This window comes from Pseudorasbora parva, chromosome 21, assembly GCF_024679245.1.
Source record: "Pseudorasbora parva isolate DD20220531a chromosome 21, ASM2467924v1, whole genome shotgun sequence".
Lineage (NCBI taxonomy): Eukaryota > Metazoa > Chordata > Actinopteri > Cypriniformes > Gobionidae > Pseudorasbora > Pseudorasbora parva.
In genome coordinates, this window is record NC_090192.1 from 1278848 (window position 1) to 1302240 (window position 23393).

The window sequence follows — 23393 nt, forward strand, 5'->3', positions numbered from 1 at the left end:
CTCTGTGAGGAAAGTGAGTCGCTCTGTGAGGAAAGTGAGTCGCTCTGTGAGGAAAGTGAGTCGCTCTGTGAGGAAAGTGAGTCGCTCTGTGAGGAAAGTGAGTCGCTCTGTGAGGAAAGTGAGTCGCTCTGTGAGGAAAGTGAGTCGCTCTGTGAGGAAAGTGATTCGCTCTGTGAGGAAAGTGATTCGCTCTGTGAGGAAAGTGATTCGCTCTGTGAGGAAAGTGATTCGCTCTGTGAGGAAAGTGATTCGCTCTGTGAGGAAAGTGATTCGCTCTGTGAGGAAAGTGATTCGCTCTGTGAGGAAAGTGATTCGCTCTGTGAGGAAAGTGATTCGCTCTGTGAGGAAAGTGATTCGCTCTGTGAGGAAAGTGATTCGCTCTGTGAGGAAAGTGATTCGCTCTGTGAGGAAAGTGATTCGCTCTGTGAGGAAAGTGATTCGCTCTGTGAGGAAAGTGATTCGCTCTGTGAGGAAAGTGATTCGCTCTGTGAGGAAAGTGATTCGCTCTGTGAGGAAAGTGATTCGCCCGCCGCGTGAGGAAAGTGAGTCGCTCTGTGAGGAAAGTGAGTCGCTCTGTGAGGAAAGTGAGTCGCTCTGTGAGGAAAGTGATTCGCTCTGTGAGGAAAGTGATTCGCTCAGTGAGGAAAGTGATTCGCCTGCCGCGTGAGGAAAGTGATTCGCTCAGTGAGGAAAGTGATTCGCCCGCCGCGTGAGGAAAGTGAGTCGCTCTGTGAGGAAAGTGATTCGCTCAGTGAGGAAAGTGATTCGCCTGCCGCGTGAGGAAAGTGAGTCGCTCTGTGAGGAAAGTGATTCGCCCGTCGCGTGAGGAAAGTGAGTCGCTCAGTGAGGAAAGTGATTCGCCCGCCGCGTGAGGAAAGTGATTCGCCCGTCGCGTGAAGAAAGTGATTCGCTCAGTGAGGAAAGTGATTCGCCTGCCGCGTGAGGAAAGTGAGTCGCTCTGTGAGGAAAGTGATTCGCCCGCCGCGTGAGGAAAGTGATTCGCCCGTCGCGTGAGGAAAGTGATTCGCTCAGTGAGGAAAGTGATTCGCCTGCCGCGTGAGGAAAGTGATTCGCTCAGTGAGGAAAGTGATTCGCCTGCCGCGTGAGGAAAGTGAGTCGCTCTGTGAGGAAAGTGATTCGCCCGTCGCGTGAGGAAAGTGCTAATACAGATCGACCGCCGGCCTATCAGTGGGTAAGTCAGTAGCTACTGGTTATATCACCTGTCCAGCATCCTACAAGCCAGCGCTTTGATGGGCGTAGGCTGTTGCTTTCGCTCTCTCCCTCTCTCTCTCTCACGCTCTTCCGGTAGAATTGTCCGTAAGGCCCATACAAGGAAATTCCGCCCCCATTAACGTCAAAGGGGACGCATGATCTCAAAAAACTTGCCGAAACTTATGACTAACCGGAAGTAGTATTTTTGACAAAGAAATACTCCCATCAAACGTCCACCTTAACTTTTGAAACTTTGTCCATGTTTAGTATGGGATTCCAAGTCTTTAACAGTGTAAAAAGATCAGTATGCATGAAACAGCATTTCACCCCCCCTTTAATGCAGTCTATTGTAAAAAAGTGCCATTTCAAGTAGGCTACTGAACTGCCGAGCTGGTGTATCCATATATATATATATATATATATACAGGGTTTTTCCTACATTGAACATTTTTTGGTGGCCGCCAAAAATGTTTTGTCCCGCCAAAGCCTTATTTGATGAATTATTGTGATTTATAGAATACTAATGCATGTGACTACAGGTCGACCGATAGTGGATTTTACCGATACCGATAGCAAGGTTGGACCTCGTTTGCCGATAACCGATTAATCGACCGATAGTTTTTAAAAAGATACTAGATTAAAATATAATAATAATAATAATAGTAATACATAAAATAATAGGTAAAAAACCAGTGCTGAACTTTATTACAAGAAATTTAAAAAAGTACTGAACCATGAAAATTTTTTAACTTTCATATGTAAATATGAAAAATTAAAATGAGTTCTAACAGAAAAAAAATTCTACAGAAAATAACTAAAACATTAAAATATTACAAATAAATGTTTCTTAAGCTATAACCTAGAAACATGTAGGCCTATGTAAATGTCAGGTAACAGACTGCAAATCCCATTTGTTAACAATGATGTATTTATTTAGCGTACATGAACTAAATGCATTGTAATGTACATTTTACAGCATGTATTAATATTCGATCAATACAATTCTACCTTAATTCTTCATGTTAGTTCATAGTGCATAAAAAAGGTTAACAGATAAAACTAACAGTGAATAATACTTCTACAGCATTTATTAACCTTACTTAATGTTACAAATTGAATACTATTGAATTATATTAAGTGTTATCATTTCATATAAATCCAAACAGTTCGCTTTTTTAGAACACAACGGTTTTCTTATCAAAATAACAACATATGTATTGACGTCTAATGCGTTTATATTTCTGTCGGATGCATGACACAGTTTCTCACATCAAAAAAAGTTTCTCAGTTACATCGTTTTAAATGCCCGTCCTGTCAGCCTCGACGACAAAGTACATATACTGCTGTTCTTCCCCTGCTAAAGCATCTAGTCAACAAATCAATTACTTTATAATGATTTGGCAACATGTACTGAAGTGTTCTGTGTTCATCCCGTTTCTCTGTTGGTCTTTTAAATGCACGTCAGATGTGTCAGCTCTGTGCAGCGTGAGCTGTGAAGCGCGGAGCCTCACGTGTCCTCACGTGTTAATGTAAACAGTGATAGTTTTTCATTTGTCCTCTAGAGGCCGCTCTCGCGCTGTATAACGCCAGCCGACCCTTCTCAGAGCTCTCGTAGGCTACTGTGTAATGACAGCAGCCTCCTCAGCCGCTCCCGCAACAGACGCAAACCAGAAAAACTATCGGTATTGATTTTTGCTGATAACCGATTGTTGACGTCTGGATGTTGAGCAGGCTCTCCGATTGAATGTTTCCCGAGTATTAGATTTTAACTTTGCCTATTTTGCAAACAAAATGACTCTTGTTGATTTCCTTAGTGGCTTCTTTGTAGCTGAAGCCAAAATGAGTCCACACTTCAGCTCTGTTAACCACGGGAGCGGAATAATTCTATCGTCTTGTGAGGATTGCTAATGCTAATGCGTGCATATTCATCTTGCGCTTCTCCGGCTCCGCGTCAGTCCCGTTCTGAGATAACACTGCCATCTAGCGGTTGGGTTGTATATAGTCTGTGGTTTAATTCAAACACAAAGCCACGAATCTTGGATGTAAATAAATAAATATATAAATATCGATACAGCGTTTTTGAGAATCCATGCAGTATCGCCAAACAAAATATCGTGATATTCACGTGTATTGATATTTTCTTACACCCCTAATTGTTAAGGGCCAAAATGTTGATCATTTACCGGAAAGTTTAAAGCTCATAACCATTAATACTTGATGTGCAGTGTTATGTTGCATCATGCAGTATTTGTCCTAAAAAGTAAATGTGATGTTTGTTACCTCAATTTAAGGTCATTCCTATATTTTGTTTAATGTTCTATTATATTAACACTAAAAGCACACTCTTTTTTTGACTAAAATAACAGTAAAGGGTAAAAAAAACTGAATTCCCAAAAATGTAAACCGAAAAAACTGAATCTGCAAAAATTGAAAATTTGAAAAACGGAAAAAACGGAATTTGCAAAAATTAAAACGGAAAAAAACGGAATTTGGGAAAAAACAAAACAGATTTTATAGGGCCCTGCCTTGCTCAACAGGTCGGCCTCAAGGGTTCAGTCCTGCAGTGGTTTCGCTCCTACTTGAACAACAGGAGCTTTTCAGTTATGATCAATGAATTTTCGTCATCCACTGCTCCTCTGTCCTCTGGAGTGCCACAAGGATCCATTCTTGGCCCTGTTCTATTTTCACTTTACATGTTGCCTCTTGGTTCCATTATTGCCAAGCACAATCTGTCTTTCCACCTATATGCAGACGACCTCCAGGTCTATATGCCTGTGCTTCCAAATGATGGCTCAGCTCTAGACTCCTTGCATAGTTGCCTATCTGATATTAAACTATGGCTTTCACAAAACTTTCTTCATCTGAATGAGAGTAAAACGGAATACATTATTTTTGGTTCCTCTATTTTACACCACGATTTATCATCAAGCACAACCCCTCAAGTTAGTGAGGCAATAAAGAATCTGGGGGTGATTTTTGACAGAGATCTGAATTTTAACAAACAAATTAACTCTGTAGTCAAAGCAAGCTTTTTCCAGCTGCGACTTTTAGCCAAAGTAAAGCCTTTTCTGTGCCGCAGTGATCTGGAAAAGGCAATTCATGCTTTTATCAGCTCACGCATTGATTACTGTAACGCACGCTACATTGGCATCACACAGTCTTCACTCCATCGTCTCCAACTGGTAAAGAATGCAGCTGCTCGTCTTCTAACCGGTACATCTAGACCAGGGGTCGCCAACTGGCGGACTCCGGTCCGGATCCGGACCGCGAGATGCATCCATCCGGACCACGAAGCCGTTTGACACACTGAAATAACTAAATGCCAAATGCGATTTAAAATAAATAAATAAATAATCACATTTATATCAGGCAGCTCAGTAGAACCGTTTTTCCTATGTTGCCACGGTTGCGTTGACAGGATCTCACAGCGGACGCACACATTACGAGCGAGCTCAGTTTTGAATCGACTACTGACAGAAGAACTTCATGATGAGTGTATCTCTTGTAGCACAGGGTGAAATCAGTATGTACATGGAGGATTTGAGGGAAATATAATATAAATGTAATACATCGTGCAGCTCTTCTGTCAGAAGTCGATTCAAAACTGAGCTTGCGCGTATGTGAGCGTCCGGTGTGAGATCCTGAGACGCGCCCATGAGCTTCAGTCCGGTGTGCGGCTACGCGCATTGAAGAGACTGAAGAAAACGGCGCGCAAAACAAAGGCTGAATCAGAAATTGGACCCTTAACCCTCATTCACTATTCCCTACGTTTGTCCACTATTACAGTTCACTTGAAGGAGTGAATGAAAACGAGTGCGTGAAGTCGGACAGCTGTTGTGTGTACATCAGCTGTACACTCGATATCGCGGTGCAACATGTGAGTACACTCAAACATGTCCACTGTGGTTTCGGACGCCACTACAAATGGCTGTCCCCTCAAATAATGCCCTATTTAGGGTATAGGGGTGATTTCTGATTCAGCCATACACATTTTAAAGACCCCTTTATCCTAAGCAGTCTGAGGTAAGGGCGCAGAAAATAAATGAGCCAATTTCTCACATGCACTGAAGTTCAGACAATGTAGCTATATTCACTTTTTTATTATTATTATTTTTTTTTTTTTTTTGGAACAAGGAATGTTTATGCTTCCATTCCATCTTTAAGTTCAACTCAGCTCAGCCTTTTGAGAGGTTATTTACGTTTTTCTGGATTTAAAGGAACAGTTGAAATAAAGAGATAAAATATTTTGTGGATTTTTTCATTTTTCCAACACTGGTGGCACCTTATTTTTGCCTGTTTGTGTTTGTGTTTCTGGATGATATTGCAAATGATTTTTTACCAGTGCAATTTGAAGCACAGAGAGAGCAGTGCTGAAGATAGTCTTTACCTAACTAAATGTAGGCTATACATGTGAATGAACATAAAATTATGTTATGAGATTTCTGTTTTGTTTTTTTAACCAGGAGGGTTTGTGTTCATTGATTGTTACTGTTTATCTCAGTTCAGCAGAAAAAGCACTTTAGTTGCTAGTAATGTTGAAATGAATGTATTTTCAGTGCAGATTTAGAGATGAAGGCATTTTTTCATTCATCATATTTTTGTCAGACATGGCTACTGGTTGAATTAGATATTTTGTACCAATGCAAACAGAATAACCTCAAAATTAAATACATTTTTTGAAAAGACATACTTTATCTATATGAGAACATATTATATTTTGTTCAATAAAGACATTTTAATCTACACTAATTTCTTTAGTCTGGCAAAAAGACATCGATTCATGTTTTTAGGTATATAACTGTCCGGACCTCGGCCGGTGAGAAGGTTTTTTTTCTGGACCCCAAGCTATTTTAGTTGAAGACCCCTGATCTAGACACAGCCATATTAGTCCAGTTCTCTGTTCCCTCCACTGGCTCCCGGTTCGGTACCGTGTTGATTTTAAAATTTTAATGTTTGCCTTTAAAGCTCTTAATGGCCTTGCGCCACCTTATTTATCAGAGATTTTAAATGTCCACCGCCCAAACAGAGCCCTCCGGTCGGCTGACCAGATGAGGCTAGTTGTTCCAAGGTCCCGGTGCAAGCAGTGGGGCGATCGTTCATTTGCTTTTGCTGCTCCTAAACTTTGGAGCACTTTACCAGTAGACCTGCGTGTTCTTACAGACCTGGCCCTGTTCAAGTCCAGGTTAAAAACGCATTTATTTAAACTGGCTTTTAACACACAGCAGCACTGTGGCACTTTGAATTTTATTTTTGTATTTTGTGTAACTGTTCCTTTGGTTATTGCTTCATGTATTAATATATTATTTATTGTAGATGTTTTTCTGTTTTAAATGTAAAGCACCTTGGTCCTCCTTTTGGTTGTTGGAAGGTGCTATACAAATAAAGTTTGATTGATTGATTGATAATTGATGCACATGGGGAGCGAAGGCTCCACACTAGTTAGTTACCTACCTGATCTGTTCCTCTATATATCTCGCAGAGGAAGTTTAATGTTACGGCACACGTTGATGTCTGAGCCAAACGGTTCCTCTGAGGAAATGTTGGCAGCACACAGTCTTTGACTTACTCTGGGGGGTAAAATGCTTTTAAAATACTGTAATTTTCACTGGCTTCTTTATTAAAGTATACTCTCGACTACTCTCAAGCGAGCTCTGTGGAATTGACTCCATTGATGGCGGCAGGATCTGTTTTTCCTTTGAAATCCTCCCATGGCAAACTGTGGTAGACAAACTCTGTTATATTTCAACTGTCAATCACAAGTAATTGCATTATATTATAACCATATTAAACCATAAAGCTTCAGGAATGTGTTTCAGAAGCTTTATATTCCTTAATATAGCATAAAGGTGGATGTTATCAATATTGCGGTGTCGTGTAACACTTCCTCAAGATTACATTTTCATACCATTTCCGTGCACTGCGCCACTAAGGCCAAAGATGACAAGTCCACCTGAGATCTGGAGCCAAATTACAGGCGTGTAAAGATGACTTTAGAAAGACGGCAGCATCATTATTTTATTCTCACACAGAGATTGGTGGATCTATTAGTGAAATCTGTTGACTTTATCAATCTGTGATGCATTATATGCCAACGGTGAGCGCTCAAACATGGGACATAAGCACTTCTTGTGTTTCTTTGTCTCAAGTTTGCATGTCTGTAACTCCAGAAGTATTAAAGATATCTTAATATCCTTTTAGATTCTGGTTCTTAACAAACTTTTCTTTGGGTGTTTTAGTTTTAAAGGCCCTTGATGGTTTAGTTCCAGAGATATGGAGATCTCAATGTGGCTCCATGAGTAAAATGGTCAATTTAACACATTTTCAGTGGTGGAAAACCAAATGTGGGTTACTTTGCACACAGCTGATACTTATTATATTTAAAGAGGAATAACTCAAGAACAAATAATGTTCGAGTTTGAAATGTATCTTGTGTTTTTCTATCAGCTTAGTTGCATAGAACATTCCTGTCTAAGTGCCATACATGTCTCTCTTTCCAAAGTTTGCGTGCCTGTAACTCAAGAAGTATTCAAGATATCTTAAAAGATTCTCATTCTCAATAAACTTCTTAATAAACTTAATAACGTTTTTTTTAAGGCCCAGTCACAGATATGGAGATCTCAAAGCAGCTCCATGTTCAAATTGTTTAAATCAAGATCTCCATATCTCTGGGACTAAACCATCAAGGGCCTTTAAAACTAAAACACCCAAAGAAAAGTTTGTTAAGAACCAGAATCTAAAAGGATATTAAGATATCTTTAATACTTCTGGAGTTACAGACATGCAAACTTGAGACAACGAAACACAAGAAGTGCTTATGTCCCATGTTTGAGCGCTCACCGTTGGCATATAACGCATCACAGATTGATAAAGTCAACAGATTTCACTAATAGATCCACCAATCTCTGTGTGAGAATAAAATAATGATGCTGCCATCTTCCTAAAGTCATCTTTACACGCCTGTAATTTGGCTCCAGGTCTCAGGTGGACACTTGTCATCTTGACCCTCCTCTATAAAACAGAGATTACTCAGTCAATACACATCTGAGACTTTTCATATTCTGGCTTTCATCACTTTTTATGTTTGTCTTTGTACAGGGAAAATATGAATTTAATCAAACGGTTGAGTTGACATGGAATGACCCATTCGGCTTTTTTGTTTAGCTTGAATCAGAAAATGCTATAATGTCAATCCAGCTGGATTTACACATTTGGTCAATGTCCAGCCCACATGTTAAAGGGCTCGACATTAAAGCTTGTCTGGGACAAGTGGATTTCTTGAAGTGAAAGAGAATTTTGCTTGCCCGACGGACAAGAGACAAAAAATAACTAACGAATCACCAAAATGCAAGAATGCTTCTGCATTAATTTAGTGTAAGTGGCGATTGGTAGTGGATATGGATAATATATAATGTAGGGGTGTAAGAAAATATCGATACACGTGAATATCGCGATATTATGTTTGGCGATATTGTATCGATTCTCAAAAACGCTGTATCGATATTTATATATTTATTTATTTACATCCAAGATTCGTGGCTTTGTGTTCGGTTTAAACCACTGACTGTATAACACCCAACCGCTAGATGGCAGCGTTATCTCAGAACGTATAACGGACGCGGAGCCGGAGAAGCGCAAGGTGAAAGTGCGTGCGCGCATCACTAGTGTTTACATTAGCAAACCCAGCTCTCAAGACGATAGCATTATTCCGCTCCTGCAGTACACAGAGCTGAAGTGTGGACTCATGTTGGCTTCAGCTATAAAGAAGCCACTAAGGAAATCGACAAGAATCATTTTGTTTGCAAAATAGGCAAAGTTATAATCTAATACTCGGGAAACACATTGAAACAGAGAGCTCGCTTACCATCCTGACGTCACCCGCGCTGCTGAAAAGCGTTTCGATAGAATGTCCTGCACGCTTTCCTCTCAGTAACAAAATAAACACACACCAAAACTGACAGCGGTGGCAGCAGAACGAAAGATAATAGCGATGTGGATATGATGACCAGCTCTGCAGCTCAGTAACGTTACTTGAAATAGCACTTTATACAACAGACTGCTTTATAGAAAACAGCTTTAGGCCCCGATCACAGAACGCGTTTTTCAGGTTCGAAAACGCGAGGCGCACTGCACTCCCTTTTTTGGTCGGCGTTTTTTCATTCAAAAATGAGCAGTGCGCTTTAGGGTGCGTTCACACTTGTAGTTCGGTTCGTTTGGTTCGTTTGGTCCGGACCAAAAAACAAAAACAAACATAATAGTCCTGGTCCGCTTAGCGTTCACACGGGCATTTTTAACAGCGAACCTAAAGTTACCGAACCAAAGGCACAGGGAGACGCTCACAACCTGATTGGTCGGCTTATATGACGTAGGAGCTTGCTTACCGAACATTCAGAACAATGCTGTGTGCGGATTACACGCGCGGGCATTTTATGCGTGTACATGGTATTATTTTTTACCAGAGAACTCATGAAGAGCTCATGAAATGTTCAAAACATTCAAAACAACGCTGTGTGCTGGATTAAACGCGATCATTTTATGCGTGTAACACATTTGGCATTATTTCTTACCTGAGAACTCATCAAGAGCTCATGAAATGTTCAAAACAACGCTGTGTGCCGGATTAAACGCGATCATTTTATGCGTGTACATGTGGCATTATTTTTACCCGCTGAGAACTCATGAAGAGCTCATAAAATGTTCAAAACATTCAAAACAGCAGCAGGATTCCCTCCGTTGTGCAGAACAGAGACGGCCGCTGTCGTCTGCACCTGCTAATAATGGGCAACACAGGAACTTTGATGAGAAGAGCCAGGTTTGCTTTTTGTGTGTTTTAGCATTTTCGAAACATGCTCGTCTGACCAAATATTGATTAGGCACTTCCTCGTTGCTCCACGTTTGCCCTCTAATGTTAAAGTTACTCATTTTGGATACACCGATCTTTCCGCGTCGTCAAATCAGCTGCATTATGCGTCGCATTTTGTGACATTACGTCCGGTTTTTGGTCCGTTTACATGTCTTTGGTCCGTGTTGCGTTCATATATCAATCGAACTGCACCAGAGTTCGTTTGGAAGCGGACCGAGACCCGTCTTTATAGCGCTCTCGGTCCGCTTGTTTGGTGCGCACCAGGGTTCAGATGGCAGCGTTCACATATGTTCAAATGAACCGCACTAACCGAGCAATCGCACCAGGGTTCGTTTTAATCCAACCAAACATGACAAGTGTGAACGCACCCTTAATGTTTCTAGGCAAACCCCGAATCACCTGCACTACTGTCAGTCAAATCAATGTCACGGTCAACACAACGGAAGGCCCGCCGCTTCATTCATTCGATTGGACAACAGAACATAAGCGCGATGATGTTGCGCGCTTTTCCGCTCAGAGTGGACTTTTTTTCAACCTTATGCGCTCGGAGCGCTCCTTCAAAAACGCGAGGTGCCCAGGGCGCATAAGCAGCGCGCATAACGCTCTCTGCCAAACGAAATCCATTCAAAAAAGGCGCCTCGCTGCAAAAACGCGTTCTGTGTGATCGGGGCTACTGTGTTAAATATAAAACAAACAGTCATTCAGTCATGGAATGGACTGCACTTTCTGTTGTTAAATAGCCACTGCTATACTGTGAACCTTTAAAACATATACACAAAGAATCCTGCAGTCACTTTACATTTCCCTCAACTTAGATTGCACATTGCATATGATTAGTGATATAAATTATACTGTATTAATTAAATAAAATACTTTGTCTCGTGTTTTAGGCTTATGGTTGTGTTCTTTATTCTTTTAAATTATAAAAAACAAAAACACACGAAAAAGAAATATCACAATATATTGCCTCTCTTACAATATCGCAATACATTGCAATATATCGTATCGTAACCACTGTATCGTGATACGCATTGTATCGCCGGAGTCTTGGCAATACATAGCCCTAATGTAATGTAACGAACTGACGGTAACAACACGCTGTTGACGCCCGCACATCTCGACGAGAAATCACAACATGAGTGCCGCTCACACTGAGAAACTGAGCTAAACATTCAACATGTGAAGTTTATATATTTATAAGCAAATGATACAGTTAAACAGCATCACACAACCAAGAGTGTGTTTTCCTGAATATCATCACGACTGAACATGACACTGATTTCCTATGACAGCTCCATAAACTATTAATTAACATTTAGTCACTTACATTTTAGATGCGATATTGACTGTTTTTGTTCTATTTCAGCAGCGAAAATTGTTCCAAACAGCAGAACTATAACGCTTCTCATGTGTTACTGAATGATTCAGTGTTTGAATCAAAGATTCAATGACCTGTTTGTAAATGAATGCCTCATTCTTCAATGAATCAGTCGTTTGAATGAATCGTTTGAATTAATGACTCCCTTATTAAGACCTGCTGCTCCCTACTGGTGGTTTAGTTTCATACTCTTTTTACCATTTGTTTAGTTTATTCAAAAATACAAATCTTTAACATTATTTAATGCAGTTGTATTTTTCCATGTAAATGATTTCATTTGATTGGTAACAGCCCTATAGTGTCTTATTTTAATTTAATGTATAGATCAAATTTAAGAATATAACAGGAAACCAGAAGCAAAGCTTATATTTTATTAATAAGATTAGGGGGGAAATGCCCTTTATAAAAGTTAAAATATCACAAATATGCAGATTTAAAATATGTTAAACCTGATTGAACACTGGTGAGAATATCGCTTTAGAATAAGTTATGTTTACAACACACACACGGACGCACAAATCTAACTTTTTTCCAGACCAGCACATTTTTTATTTGGACAAGTGACTGACCGATTTACTTATCCGAAGGACAAGCTCTTGAACATGCTTAATGTCCAGCCCATATGTTAAAAATGGAAAGTTGCATCAAGTAGCTGGAAGCGTCCCAGTGTGATTCTCATGGAGCGGGAGGGACGAGGGCTTGTGAAAGGAAGTGCGTGTTGGGAAAATGGAGCAGAATATCCCAAAGGTCGCTCCTACTTCTGAAGCTGCGGTTCGGCCCGGGGTGGGTTTTGGGGATGTTTGTGAAGAAAGAGTTCACAAGAAGAAGTTCAGGCCGAGTTCGTCCAAGGCTGAGGGGGAGGCTGGGATAAAGTGTCCCGCCGGGAGCGGCTGAAACCTGGGAGGAAATTGGAAGTTTAGCGTGATGCGGCCGGTCGGGCGTTGGGTTAGGCGTGAAGCTGCAGAGAGGAAGTGGCCCTTCAATGTGTGGAGGAAAACACACGGGTGTGCCGCGCTCTCCGCTCACATGCTGGAGCCACAGCTGTGCTTTGTTTTGCTTCCAATCCCCCAACTCCTCCAAAGAGGAAAGGGCTACATTTGTTCCCCTCACTGCAAAAAATGCTCTTCTTACTTCGTAATTTTGTCTCGTTTGTAGTCTGAAAAATCTTACATCAAGATGCATTTACTATGCAAGTAAAACGACATACGATACTTTTCCTTTTTATTTTATTTTTATTCTGTTTTCTGAGGTCAACTAATGACGTTGGTGTGGTTTTTACATTCAAAAACATCATAACTAGGGCTGGGATAAACAATTATTATTTTTAACGATTAATCTAGCGATTATTTTTCGATGGATCGATTAATCTAACGATTAATTTTTCCTGTCCGATTCGGATTCGATTGCCGATTATCTCCCCATTAATTGCCTAATAGCAATTTATACATGTTGATTTAATTATCTGAATGAAAAAACGAATTCCTTAACATTGCAATATATGTTTATTGCTCTTAAAATTCCAAAGTAAGACTATACAAGAGCAATGCATTCAATAAAACAGTGAAAACATAAAGTAGGCCACACACACACACACACACACACACACACACACACACACACACACACACACACACAAGCAAATAAATAAGTATTAACCTACAACAAAGAAACATATTATACGATTTTTCTATGTATGCAACTCAGCCTATAGGCTATGCCCATCGATTAAATATCAACAAGTTGTTTAATCAAATCCGGGGACACACTGCAAGCGTGAGCGTCTCGGCTGCGTGGCGTGTCCGTTTTTGTTTCGGCTCCCATGTTAACAGGTTGGAGTCTGCACACTGCCTGTGACGCGCGGAAAACGCGTGCATGCTAGAAATAGAAGAGCGCCTATTTTTCACGCGTGTTGGGAGCGTCTCCAGGCAAAATAGAATAGGAAAAGATGTTTATATATAATTTTGACACGAATACATATTATTAAATTACATTTTCATGTTTGAAAGTCTGTAGGTTTACATAAATGCAGATATAGGCCTAATTGTAATAATAAAAAACGTCAATTATCGATTTAGAAATATTAAACCTGTCAATACAGAACGAAATATTCTGTAGCCTATTTTGCCGTCAATACCATAGATTAGAGCTGCAACTAACGGTTATTTTTTTCTGTCGACTAATCTAACGATTATTTTTTTACCCTTTGAAATTTGTAAAAATTCTGTGGCACCCCCTCACATAAGTTACGCTAGAGGTGTAACAGTACAGACTGCTCACGGTTCGCTTTGTATCACGGTTTTAGGTTCACGTTTCAGTACAGTTCGGTATTTGCTATGTTCAGGGGAAAAAGGACTACTGTCAAATGAGAATAAAGAAAATAAGAACAGATAACTTAAATAGAAGCAGCAGCACAAATAAATACTATTGAGCAAAGATGAGAACAAAATAAACAATGCTTTTCAGGATTTTCAGGTAGGTCTAACATTAGTTTTTAGGTAGAGAAATGGAATGAAGTAATCAAAAGTAAAATAACCACACATTTAACTGTTTAAAATTAAAAAAAATAATCCTTATTAAACTTACAAAAGCTATTCAGTCAGGAGCAGTGAGTGATGTCTTTATCTTTTGTTTGACATTAAACAGACAGCAGTGAAGGCTACTGCCCCTTTAAGACCCACGGATAGTCGTTGTATTTTCTGTATAAAGTTCACTTAAGGCACAGAGTATGCTATGACATTTTGACATACTTTTTGTGAGTTTGTCCGTTTAAGCACAGGATTTGAAAGATAACTCAATATTTGCGTGCTTTGGGACGAGTGCACAGAGACAGATCTTCTCATTCGAGTCTCCTGGCTACACGGGGGTGATGACGGTGAAAATGACTGCTCATATTCGGACGTACAGCAGCACTCGCATGCGTTTTATAAAGTTTACAAAGAGAGACCATTTTGCCCACGTTTTTCTTTTATTATCACTGTTGTTGTAGTAGTGCATACCTGAGGAATCAGCACGTGTATCCATCGACAGAAACATGCATAGGCTACAGCATTATTTTCAAGTTACAACCCATATTAAAGATGCGTCTTCAGATGCGAGATGAACCGAAGTATAAGTGCGTCCCCGCAACTTTTGCTCGGGATCCCGGTTGGGAAACACTGGTCTGTATTGATTGACACCGCGCTGGTTTGTTTAGAATTATATGAGCGCCGTGACCGCGCGCTGCCGCGTGATGAAGGCGTGTCGCAACTCTGTTATTCAACTGCTCTGGTTTTAAAAGCTGTAATATAAATGCGCCAAAATGCAATAAAACTTGTTTTACGGTCGAATGCAACGCGTGTGTGTGAGTGAGTAAGAGACGCGCAAAAGGGCGGAGAGAGAACTTAAGGAAATTCTCTAAACGAATATGCGTGCGTCTTTTAAATAGCGTAAAAATGAATGAATGACGAATGTGGCGGCCGTTATTGATTATGTGGCAGTCCGCCACAAATTAGTCTATGTGTGGGAAACACTGTTTGGCCTCTGTTTAAAGTATTCCCATACTTTTGATATTCGCGGTCTTGGTTTTTGTGATAGAACCAGGAGCAGAAGCCAACATTACGCGAGATGAACGTCTGACACGACTATGTGGCTACTGCCGACGTTGTCTTTGCTGTATCAGTAGGCTATTTATGTTTAACATTAGGAATAGGGCTTCCCTCCACATCAATAGCAGCAGCAGCGCCGCGTCAGACACGCTTCTAGTGTGCAAAGGCAGAGAAAACGCCACGCAGCCCCGTGGCTGACCCGCAACAGAAACGCCACGCGCATCCGCGGCATGACAGTGAAAACAGTTACATGTAGAGTGCATTATGGGCGCCAATACTCCGTTTAAAACCGGAATAGTCCTGGGATGAAACTGCTCACTTAGAGGATGGATACCCTCGGTCACATCAGCGCGATTAGACATTGAACATTTTAAATTTAAAACAGCTTATTATGTAGGTAGCCAATGTGTCCGATGCTTTCACTTGATGCAAACGTTTGTTTTTGTGATTAAAATACATCAAATAAATATATACATAGACTGTGGCCAACCCGCAAGCCTTGCACTTCTGAAAGTCTGAGGAGCCACTCGTGTTGCTACCATAGATATACATAATAAATAATATACTTAATTACATAATATGCTTTATGTACGTACATCTATGGTTGCTACTACTCTCCGGTGCCGCCATCTTTATTTTGAGTCTGACGAATCGACGCAAAAAATACGTCGCCGCAAAATATGCGCGTCGATTCGTCAGACTCAAAATAAAGATGGCGGCACCGGAGAGTAGTAGCAACCATAGATGTACGTACATAAAGCATATTATGTAATTAAGTATATTATTTATTATGTATATCTATGGTAGCAACACGAGTGGCTCCTCAGACTTTCAGAAGTGCAAGGCTTGCGGGTTGGCGACGACGTCGACGCGTTATCCCAGCCCTAATCATAACTAATCAGTGATAGGCTATTTTCTACACTGGTTTTGAGGCTCTCTCCTGAACGCTGGGGTCTGATGGGCGTGTCACTGAAGATGTGGAAGTAAACGCCCACGGCTAGGATTGGATAAGATTTGCATATTTAATGAGCTTCAGCTCTCCTGTGAGGTCACATGAGGGATTGTTTTGAAAGCAGCACCGGAATGATTCTCTCACAGGGCTCGCTAAACGTCTTTATCAGACAAACACAATGATTTCTCATCCGCGATTGATTGGAATATTATTTCTGTGTTACATGGCCCGCCCGATCAGTGGATATAAGCACGAACACACACACACACACACACGCACACGCACACACACGCACTCCCACGCCCAGATCAAGAAAGGAATATTATTTCACTATAGCCCATCTGGAAAACACACAGCCCCGGGACTACTATTACATATCTGCCAATGGGGTGAGCCCTGAGTTTCTTGTTTCCGTCCCAGTCAGAAATCAGATTATTTTTCTCACCCCATTGGCAGATCATTTTGCCTGTTTTAAGCAAAAACTCTCTTCATTTAGATTTTATTTTAAAGAAAACAAGGAAAAATATCTTATGTAATTTTCCTTTTCTAGTAAATGCATCTTGATTTAAGAATTGTTAGATATTTAGACTGGAAACAAGACAAAAATACTAAATAAGAAGAGCGTTTTTTGCATTACAGGTATCCTCTGTTATTTTAAAGATGTATTTATTTATTTTAATCAACTGATATGGATGTTTTGATTGATGATGTCTTATGGTGCGTTCACACCAGACGCGCGGGAAGCGATAAGCATGAGTGATTTTACATGTTAGGTCAATGCAAAGACGCAAATAGACATTTTGCGGCGCGAAGCAAGCATTTGACGTTGAAAAATCTGGCGAATATTTGTGCCGCGTTAACCAATCAGGAACTTGCTCTAGTAGTGACGACAAACAATGAGGACAAAATAATATGTGGAGACCCGGAGCTGTACATCTTCATACTTTATAGAAACGGGGATAAAAGGGATCTTGTTTAGAAGAAAGTGAGTGAGGAGGTCGGACAATCTAGTAAGTTGTAAAAAAAAAACGCTGTTTACTCAATTTGAGAGATACATAGTGATTTCAGATGATTGGAAAAAGTGGCCCAATCACACTGAATTCACCCTAGTGAGACTACAAGCTATTAAAGGGTTAGTTCACCCAGAAATGTGAATAGTGTGATTAATTCCTCCTGTGGTTGGCCAGCCGTCAGTCCTCCGCTCATCTTCACACACAGATGAAGATATTAGTGTTGAAATCCGATGGCTCAGAAAGGCCTTCATTGACACCAATGTCATTTCCTCTCTCAAGAACTTAATTCTTGCTCTTAATTCAAACCGAAACAAGACAATTACGTTTACTTGTCTAGTAAATGTTTCTGAATATAAGAATTTTTTTATATTTTGACTAGAAACAAGACAAAAATACTAAGTAAGAAAAGCATTTTTTGCAGTGTAATAAATAGTTCACTACATTTTTGTCTCTTAGTAATTTTATTTTACAAAGTTAAGAAAGTAATGCTTAAGTCAAGCCTTTCACAAAAGAATGATCCAGTCTCTTCCACACAGTGAGGCATACTGTTAGCTAATTCAGCACTTTATTTTAGTAAAATAAATATATCACAAAAATTAGGGATGCAGCGATACTTATCCCGATAATGTGCTCAAGTACTCGTAAAATCAAATCAAGTTTCGGGTCAAGTTCGGGCTCGGACAGGGAATCTAAACTCTAACTTGACAACCTTTTGTTTTGCATGCGAAGATAAAGAATATTTTTCAGACATTTCAGGCCATGGCGTCGTATTCAGTGAGAAGACAAGATCATAAATAAGCCTGGAATAAGACGAGCTGGCATTTTTGATCGCAGGTGAGCTGCATTTTTCCCCTTTGAGGGAAGACCAACTTGCCTTGACCTGCTGTGACTGCGTCTTGCACCTGCGGATCACAATCTGGAATTGCTTTTGCTAGATGTTCAGATCTTAAATATGCAATATCTTGTTAAATAATGCGATGTTCGATATGCGATATGATATTGCTATTAGTGTGTAAAATCTACTTAAATTATATTTAAAAAGTGTATTTAAAAACTGAGAATGATATTTATGTGTTTTACGTTCTTTCTGGGAAAAGAAAGCATCGCTACAACTTCTGAAAGTGACCAGGAATGTTTTAGCAAAAATGAATGTCACAAATCTGATAATATAATTTTAAAATCAATGTAAACAAACTCAAAATGTGATGCTTATATTTAAAATACCAAATTACAACTGCATTAAATAATGTTTTGAGATTTGTAGTTTTGACTAAACAAATAAGAAATGTTGGAAAGCATGTTTAAACATGAAACTAAACCTCCAGTAGGTGGCAGCAGGTGAGTCTTAATGAGTGAGTCACTGAGTCGTTCATTCAAACGATTCATTCAAACACTGAATCGTTCAGTAACACACTTGTTGCTGTGAGACACGTTACGGGTCTGCTGTGTGTGAACGATTTTCGCTGCTAAAATAGAAAAGCACTCAATATAGCATCTAAAATAGAAGTGACTCTAAGTGAATGTAAATGTAAGTGAATTAGGGATGTCAACGATTAATCGATGATCGATTAATTGTCGATAAGACATTTGATCGATAAGACTTATCGATCATCGATTAAGCAGGGTCATGCGCGTGCGTGAGGAAACGGGAGGAAAAATGATGCGAGCGTGCCCGAATTCTATTTGGGACCATTTTACAGCTGGAGTCACACCTTCATCATGACTGCACGCTTGCATGTGCATTCGCAGCCGTTTGTTTTGTGCAAATGTAAGTTGTAATATTGTGTTTATTTTGTGCAGGCCTATCTTTAGCTGATTTATCTCATACGGATGCATTTGGTTAATAATTAACGTTAGAGGTGAGCGGTAGTAAAAGCGTGGCGGTGATCAGCTTCAGCGTGCAGCTCCAACAGCACTAATAATGACTATGATTGGGACTGTTATATTACACAACATTAATGAGAACACTATTGTAATAAAACATTGTGATTGTTAATTATTTGGGTTTATTTGCCGTGTGTTTCATTGCGTTGATCCAGGAAGAGCGCGTGCACAACATGAGTCACGCATTCTGACTCGCGCATGTAACTTAGTTCAAGTTCACTTGTGCATTCGCATCAGATTGTGCTGAAGTAATTTGTAATATTACATTTATTTTGTGACGTTATATATGTGATCAATCATAAAGGATGCGTTTCTTTCAGCGAAATAAAACGCACTAACAAATGGCTTCAGTCAGTGATGGCTACCGGTTTTCATTCAGTGCTCCGGCTTTAGCGCATACAGAGCAATGCATAATAACGATGATTGGGACAGTCATATTATATAACAGAAATGAGAACACTATTTTAATAAATGGTTGTAAAGTCATTGGGTTTAGGTGCCGTGTTCAGAGCGTTGTTCCTAGAGCGCGTGAACACCACGCGTCTCCCATTCTGAATATGAATATCAGCAACTCAATTCAAGTTCACTTGTCCATTCGCATCATTTTGTGAAGATATATAATTTGTAATATTTTGTTAACTTTATATAAATCTGATTAATCTCATATAGGAAGCTTTTTGTTGAGTTAAATAACGTGCTAGCAAAGTTTCAGTGTAACTTCCAGTGTTGATTCAGCGCATCAGCTTCAGCTAACGCAGTTCAAACAGCAGCACGACTAATAATGACTATGATTGGGACTGTCACATTACATAACATTAATGAAAACAATATTTTAATAAATCGTTTTGAATTAACTGGGTTTAGGTGACGTTTCAGCACGTTGCTCTTGCAAGTGTGTCCACAAATTCTGAATAACAGATTAGGGATGCGCGATATACCGGTACTGGAAAAATACCGGTATATATTTTATTTAAAACGGTACGATATCATGATTTGGCACATTTCGGTATATGCTGCTGTTCCGAAGTTCACCGCTAGATGGCAGCGCGCTACCCAAACTGACCCGAAACAACCGGCAAATGTGACAACAACATAGACGGACAAAATGGATAAAGCAGTTGAATCTCACTCAAGATGCCCAAAACGAATTAATAAAGAGAGGAGTAGAAGTGACATTTGTAATGACTTTGCTTATAAAACTGATGAAGAACCATCAAACCCAGCCAAGAAGCATCTGTCACTATCCTGACTTTAAGACTTCTGAAGAGATCGACAGGTCAGTGATCATTCAAACCATCTCATTTAGACATTTATTTTCTTTTAACACTGATCAACGCACACACATAGCCTAACATAAGATCGAATATCACAATCTCCAGCGTTCGTTTCAACCAATGACATTTAGATCTCATTATATTTGCACGCGTACTATTGCACTATTTATATTCACGTTAGACACAACCGCCTGTGTTTATGTGAATAACTTACTCACTAAAGATGGACATTTGTACATAACTCTGTGTATTTGACTGTTTAAGGAAACTTAATGTGTAATGTGCGAGCGTGACTAAGTGACAGGCGTGTGTGTGTGTGTGTGTGGTATGAGCTCATATCTCCTGTAACTTATTACGAAATGCTATAAAATCTCTTGCATGTTCAAATGATTTCCGTTCTCCATCCCGAGACGAGCGTGAAATGTTGAATCGGATTATGCAGATTGCTTTAGTGTAGTGCGATGTCTTTTGAAACCAGAAGCAATTTGCTCATTTTGAGAGATTTTTGCTGAAATTATTTCTCACAAGAAAGTTTTCAAATGACTGATTTGATGTGATAAGCTTTGCTGATTAATTTACTAATAAACATTTGTGGTAATTTCCCACTTTATAAACTCAAAACTTGCATAATTGTTCTCATTCGCGTGCAATATACCCGCGCTAATATCAGACCTTGTGGTATCGATTTAATATCGGTACTTCGGTATTAGATTGTGGTACCGTACCGAATCCAAAATTGTGGTATCGAGCCATCCCTATAACAGATCTGAGGCGGCGTCCGTGTTGTATTACATGTTATATTTGGTTATTAAATAATTTAATTAAATTATAAATAACATCGACTAATTTTACAATCCCATAGCTCTTTGTTTAGATAAAAAAAAATCCTTCTCATTCATTTGGTGAAGAACATGGCGTTTTGAGCAGCATTGCACATAGGCCTACTGTCATGCTGTCGGCTATAAGTCACTGCTGTAGACGCATATTTCAGTATTATGGTTAACGATTAATCGATTAATTGATCGTTAATTTAAACGACGATCGATCATGGGAATTTGTGAAAATTGACATCCCTAAAGTGAATGTTAATTAATTGTTTCTGAAACTGTCATATATAATCAGTGTCACTTTCAGTCGTGATGGTCTTCAGGAAACGGCTCAAACGCTCTAGTGTTGTAATTTCTCCTCGAGAGGCTGCACGAGCGTCAACAGCGCCACCCTACTATCGTCAGTTCATCATATATTATTATCCACTATCGATCGCCACTTACACTGAATTAATGCACAATCATTCGTGCATTTTGGTGGTTCGCTAATTATTTTTTGTTTTAATCCGGCTCTTGTCCATCGGGCAAGTACAATTCTCTTTCACTGGTCCCTTCAAAAAATCCACAAGCAGACAAGCGTTAATGTCGAGCCCTGGTGAGAGTGAGTGTGTTTTAGTGATTGTGAGTGTGTGCGTGCGTGTCTGTGCGTGCGCGTTTGTCTGTGTGTGTGTGTTGAGTTAGGTGTGTGTGCGTGCATGTGTGTGCGTGCATGTGTGTGTGCCTGTAATCCCTACGTTATGGGGGTTTAATATCCGAAATCCTTGTCCTTCTGAGGACAATTTTAGGTCCCAATGAAAGGTTTATAAATCACACAGAAGGAGTTTTTTTGAGAAAGTAAAAATGCAGAATATTTCCTGTGATGGGTAGGTTTAGGGGCTGTGTGTGTGTGTGTGTGTGTGTGTGTGTGTGTGTGTGTGTGTGTGTGTGTGATGGGTAGGTTTAGGGGCTGTGTGTGTGTGTGATGGGTAGGTTTAGGGGCAGTGTGTTTGTGTGATGGGTAGGTTTAGGGGCTGTGTGTGTGTGTGTGTGTGTGTGATGGGTAGGTTTAGGGGTAGGGGCAGTGTAGGGGGATAGAAAATAAGGTTTGTACAGTATAAAAACCCTTACGCCTATGGAAAGTCCCCATAAAACATGGAAACACTGTGTGTGTGTGTGTGTGTGTGTGTGTGTGTGTGTGTGGTGTGTGCTTGTGCACGCTGCAAATTAAACCGCTCATCTGCGCATCATTCACAGATACACAGAACATGCAGGAGTAATGTTGAAATAGTATTTTGCAGTTTAATATTCACAGACACTAGTATATATTCGGCTTCAGTCTGGAGCGATAAACACGGAAGCGACTGAACAGGTTAATCCACGTCTCACGAAAATACATGACAGTGATTGACCGGAGAACTAGGAGAAGACTTGAGTAAACTATATAATGTCGGTTCAACAGAAACGCTGATGGCGTCACATTTGTTAAATTTCAGTACCGGTGCTTGTGACATCCCTAATTGCCACAATCAAGCCACAAAATGTTCCCGCACAAATGACTCCAACATGCACTGTGGTTGAGTTGAAGAGTTAATGATGTGTTTTGGTTTTGTTGCAGGCCAAGCCGATCTATGGCGGATGGCTGTGTTTGGCTCCAGAGGGGACAGACTTCGACAATCCCATGCAGAGATCACGGGTAAGAGACGCATTGGTGTGGGAAGCTTCATCTGTTTGTGTTAATATCTGACTGTACACAAAATAAAACTGGTTTGGTGTGTAACAGGTGATCAAGATACGGTTTTAACTTTAGTCTAAGATGATAGGATTCAACGTAAACTTGTTTTATTTCTGCGGCGTAAACTCTGAGTCTCCAACAATAAACTCCTTACCATTCAAAGATCGCATACGGCCTCAGATTACTGATGTCAACATTCAATGCACGTTAAAACATAACATTCTCACTTCATGTGGACAAACTCAGTATCATTAGACAGATTAAAGACTCCAGCGTCGATATTCGAACACTGTTTATGATAAAACTGGGTTGCAGTGACATTACTTTCTTAATTTATGTCAGGAATCAACGATATTTTGAATAGATTATCAGACGCACGTTCATTCTCTCTCGTCTGCACTGGCTCATATGTGTTCACAGAGATCGCAAAGAACAGCTTTCAGTTTAGCTCTTAGTTCAAAAGTGCTCATATTTGGAGAAATATTGACACATCACGTTTGCAAAATATTTTGTCATACAGAATACCATTTCTATTCATTTCTCACTGAATTATTCGATCTAAAAGAGTTAAAACATGCACTCTGGGTCTCCTCTTAATGATATGCATCAGATTTTTGTCATCAGGCGTTCATTTGCTCTCTAAACTTTGTTCAATGCATGTGAGTGCGGCCGTATGTCTGAATATGAGCAGTCGTTTT

The 23393-nt window shown here is 39.9% G+C and overlaps 1 protein-coding gene across 5 annotated transcripts in view; it reads left to right on the plus strand.

Annotated features, from left to right (window-relative positions):
• The window catches only part of mprip (myosin phosphatase Rho interacting protein), a 113575-nt gene that overhangs the window by 24462 nt on the left and 65720 nt on the right, over nucleotides 1-23393 (plus strand). For all 5 annotated transcript variants that reach the window (XM_067430110.1, XM_067430111.1, XM_067430113.1 and 2 more), the window contains exon 2: nucleotides 22579-22656. In XM_067430110.1, the coding sequence (XP_067286211.1) occupies nucleotides 22579-22656 (78 nt within the window). The remainder of the gene's footprint in view (nucleotides 1-22578; nucleotides 22657-23393) is intronic.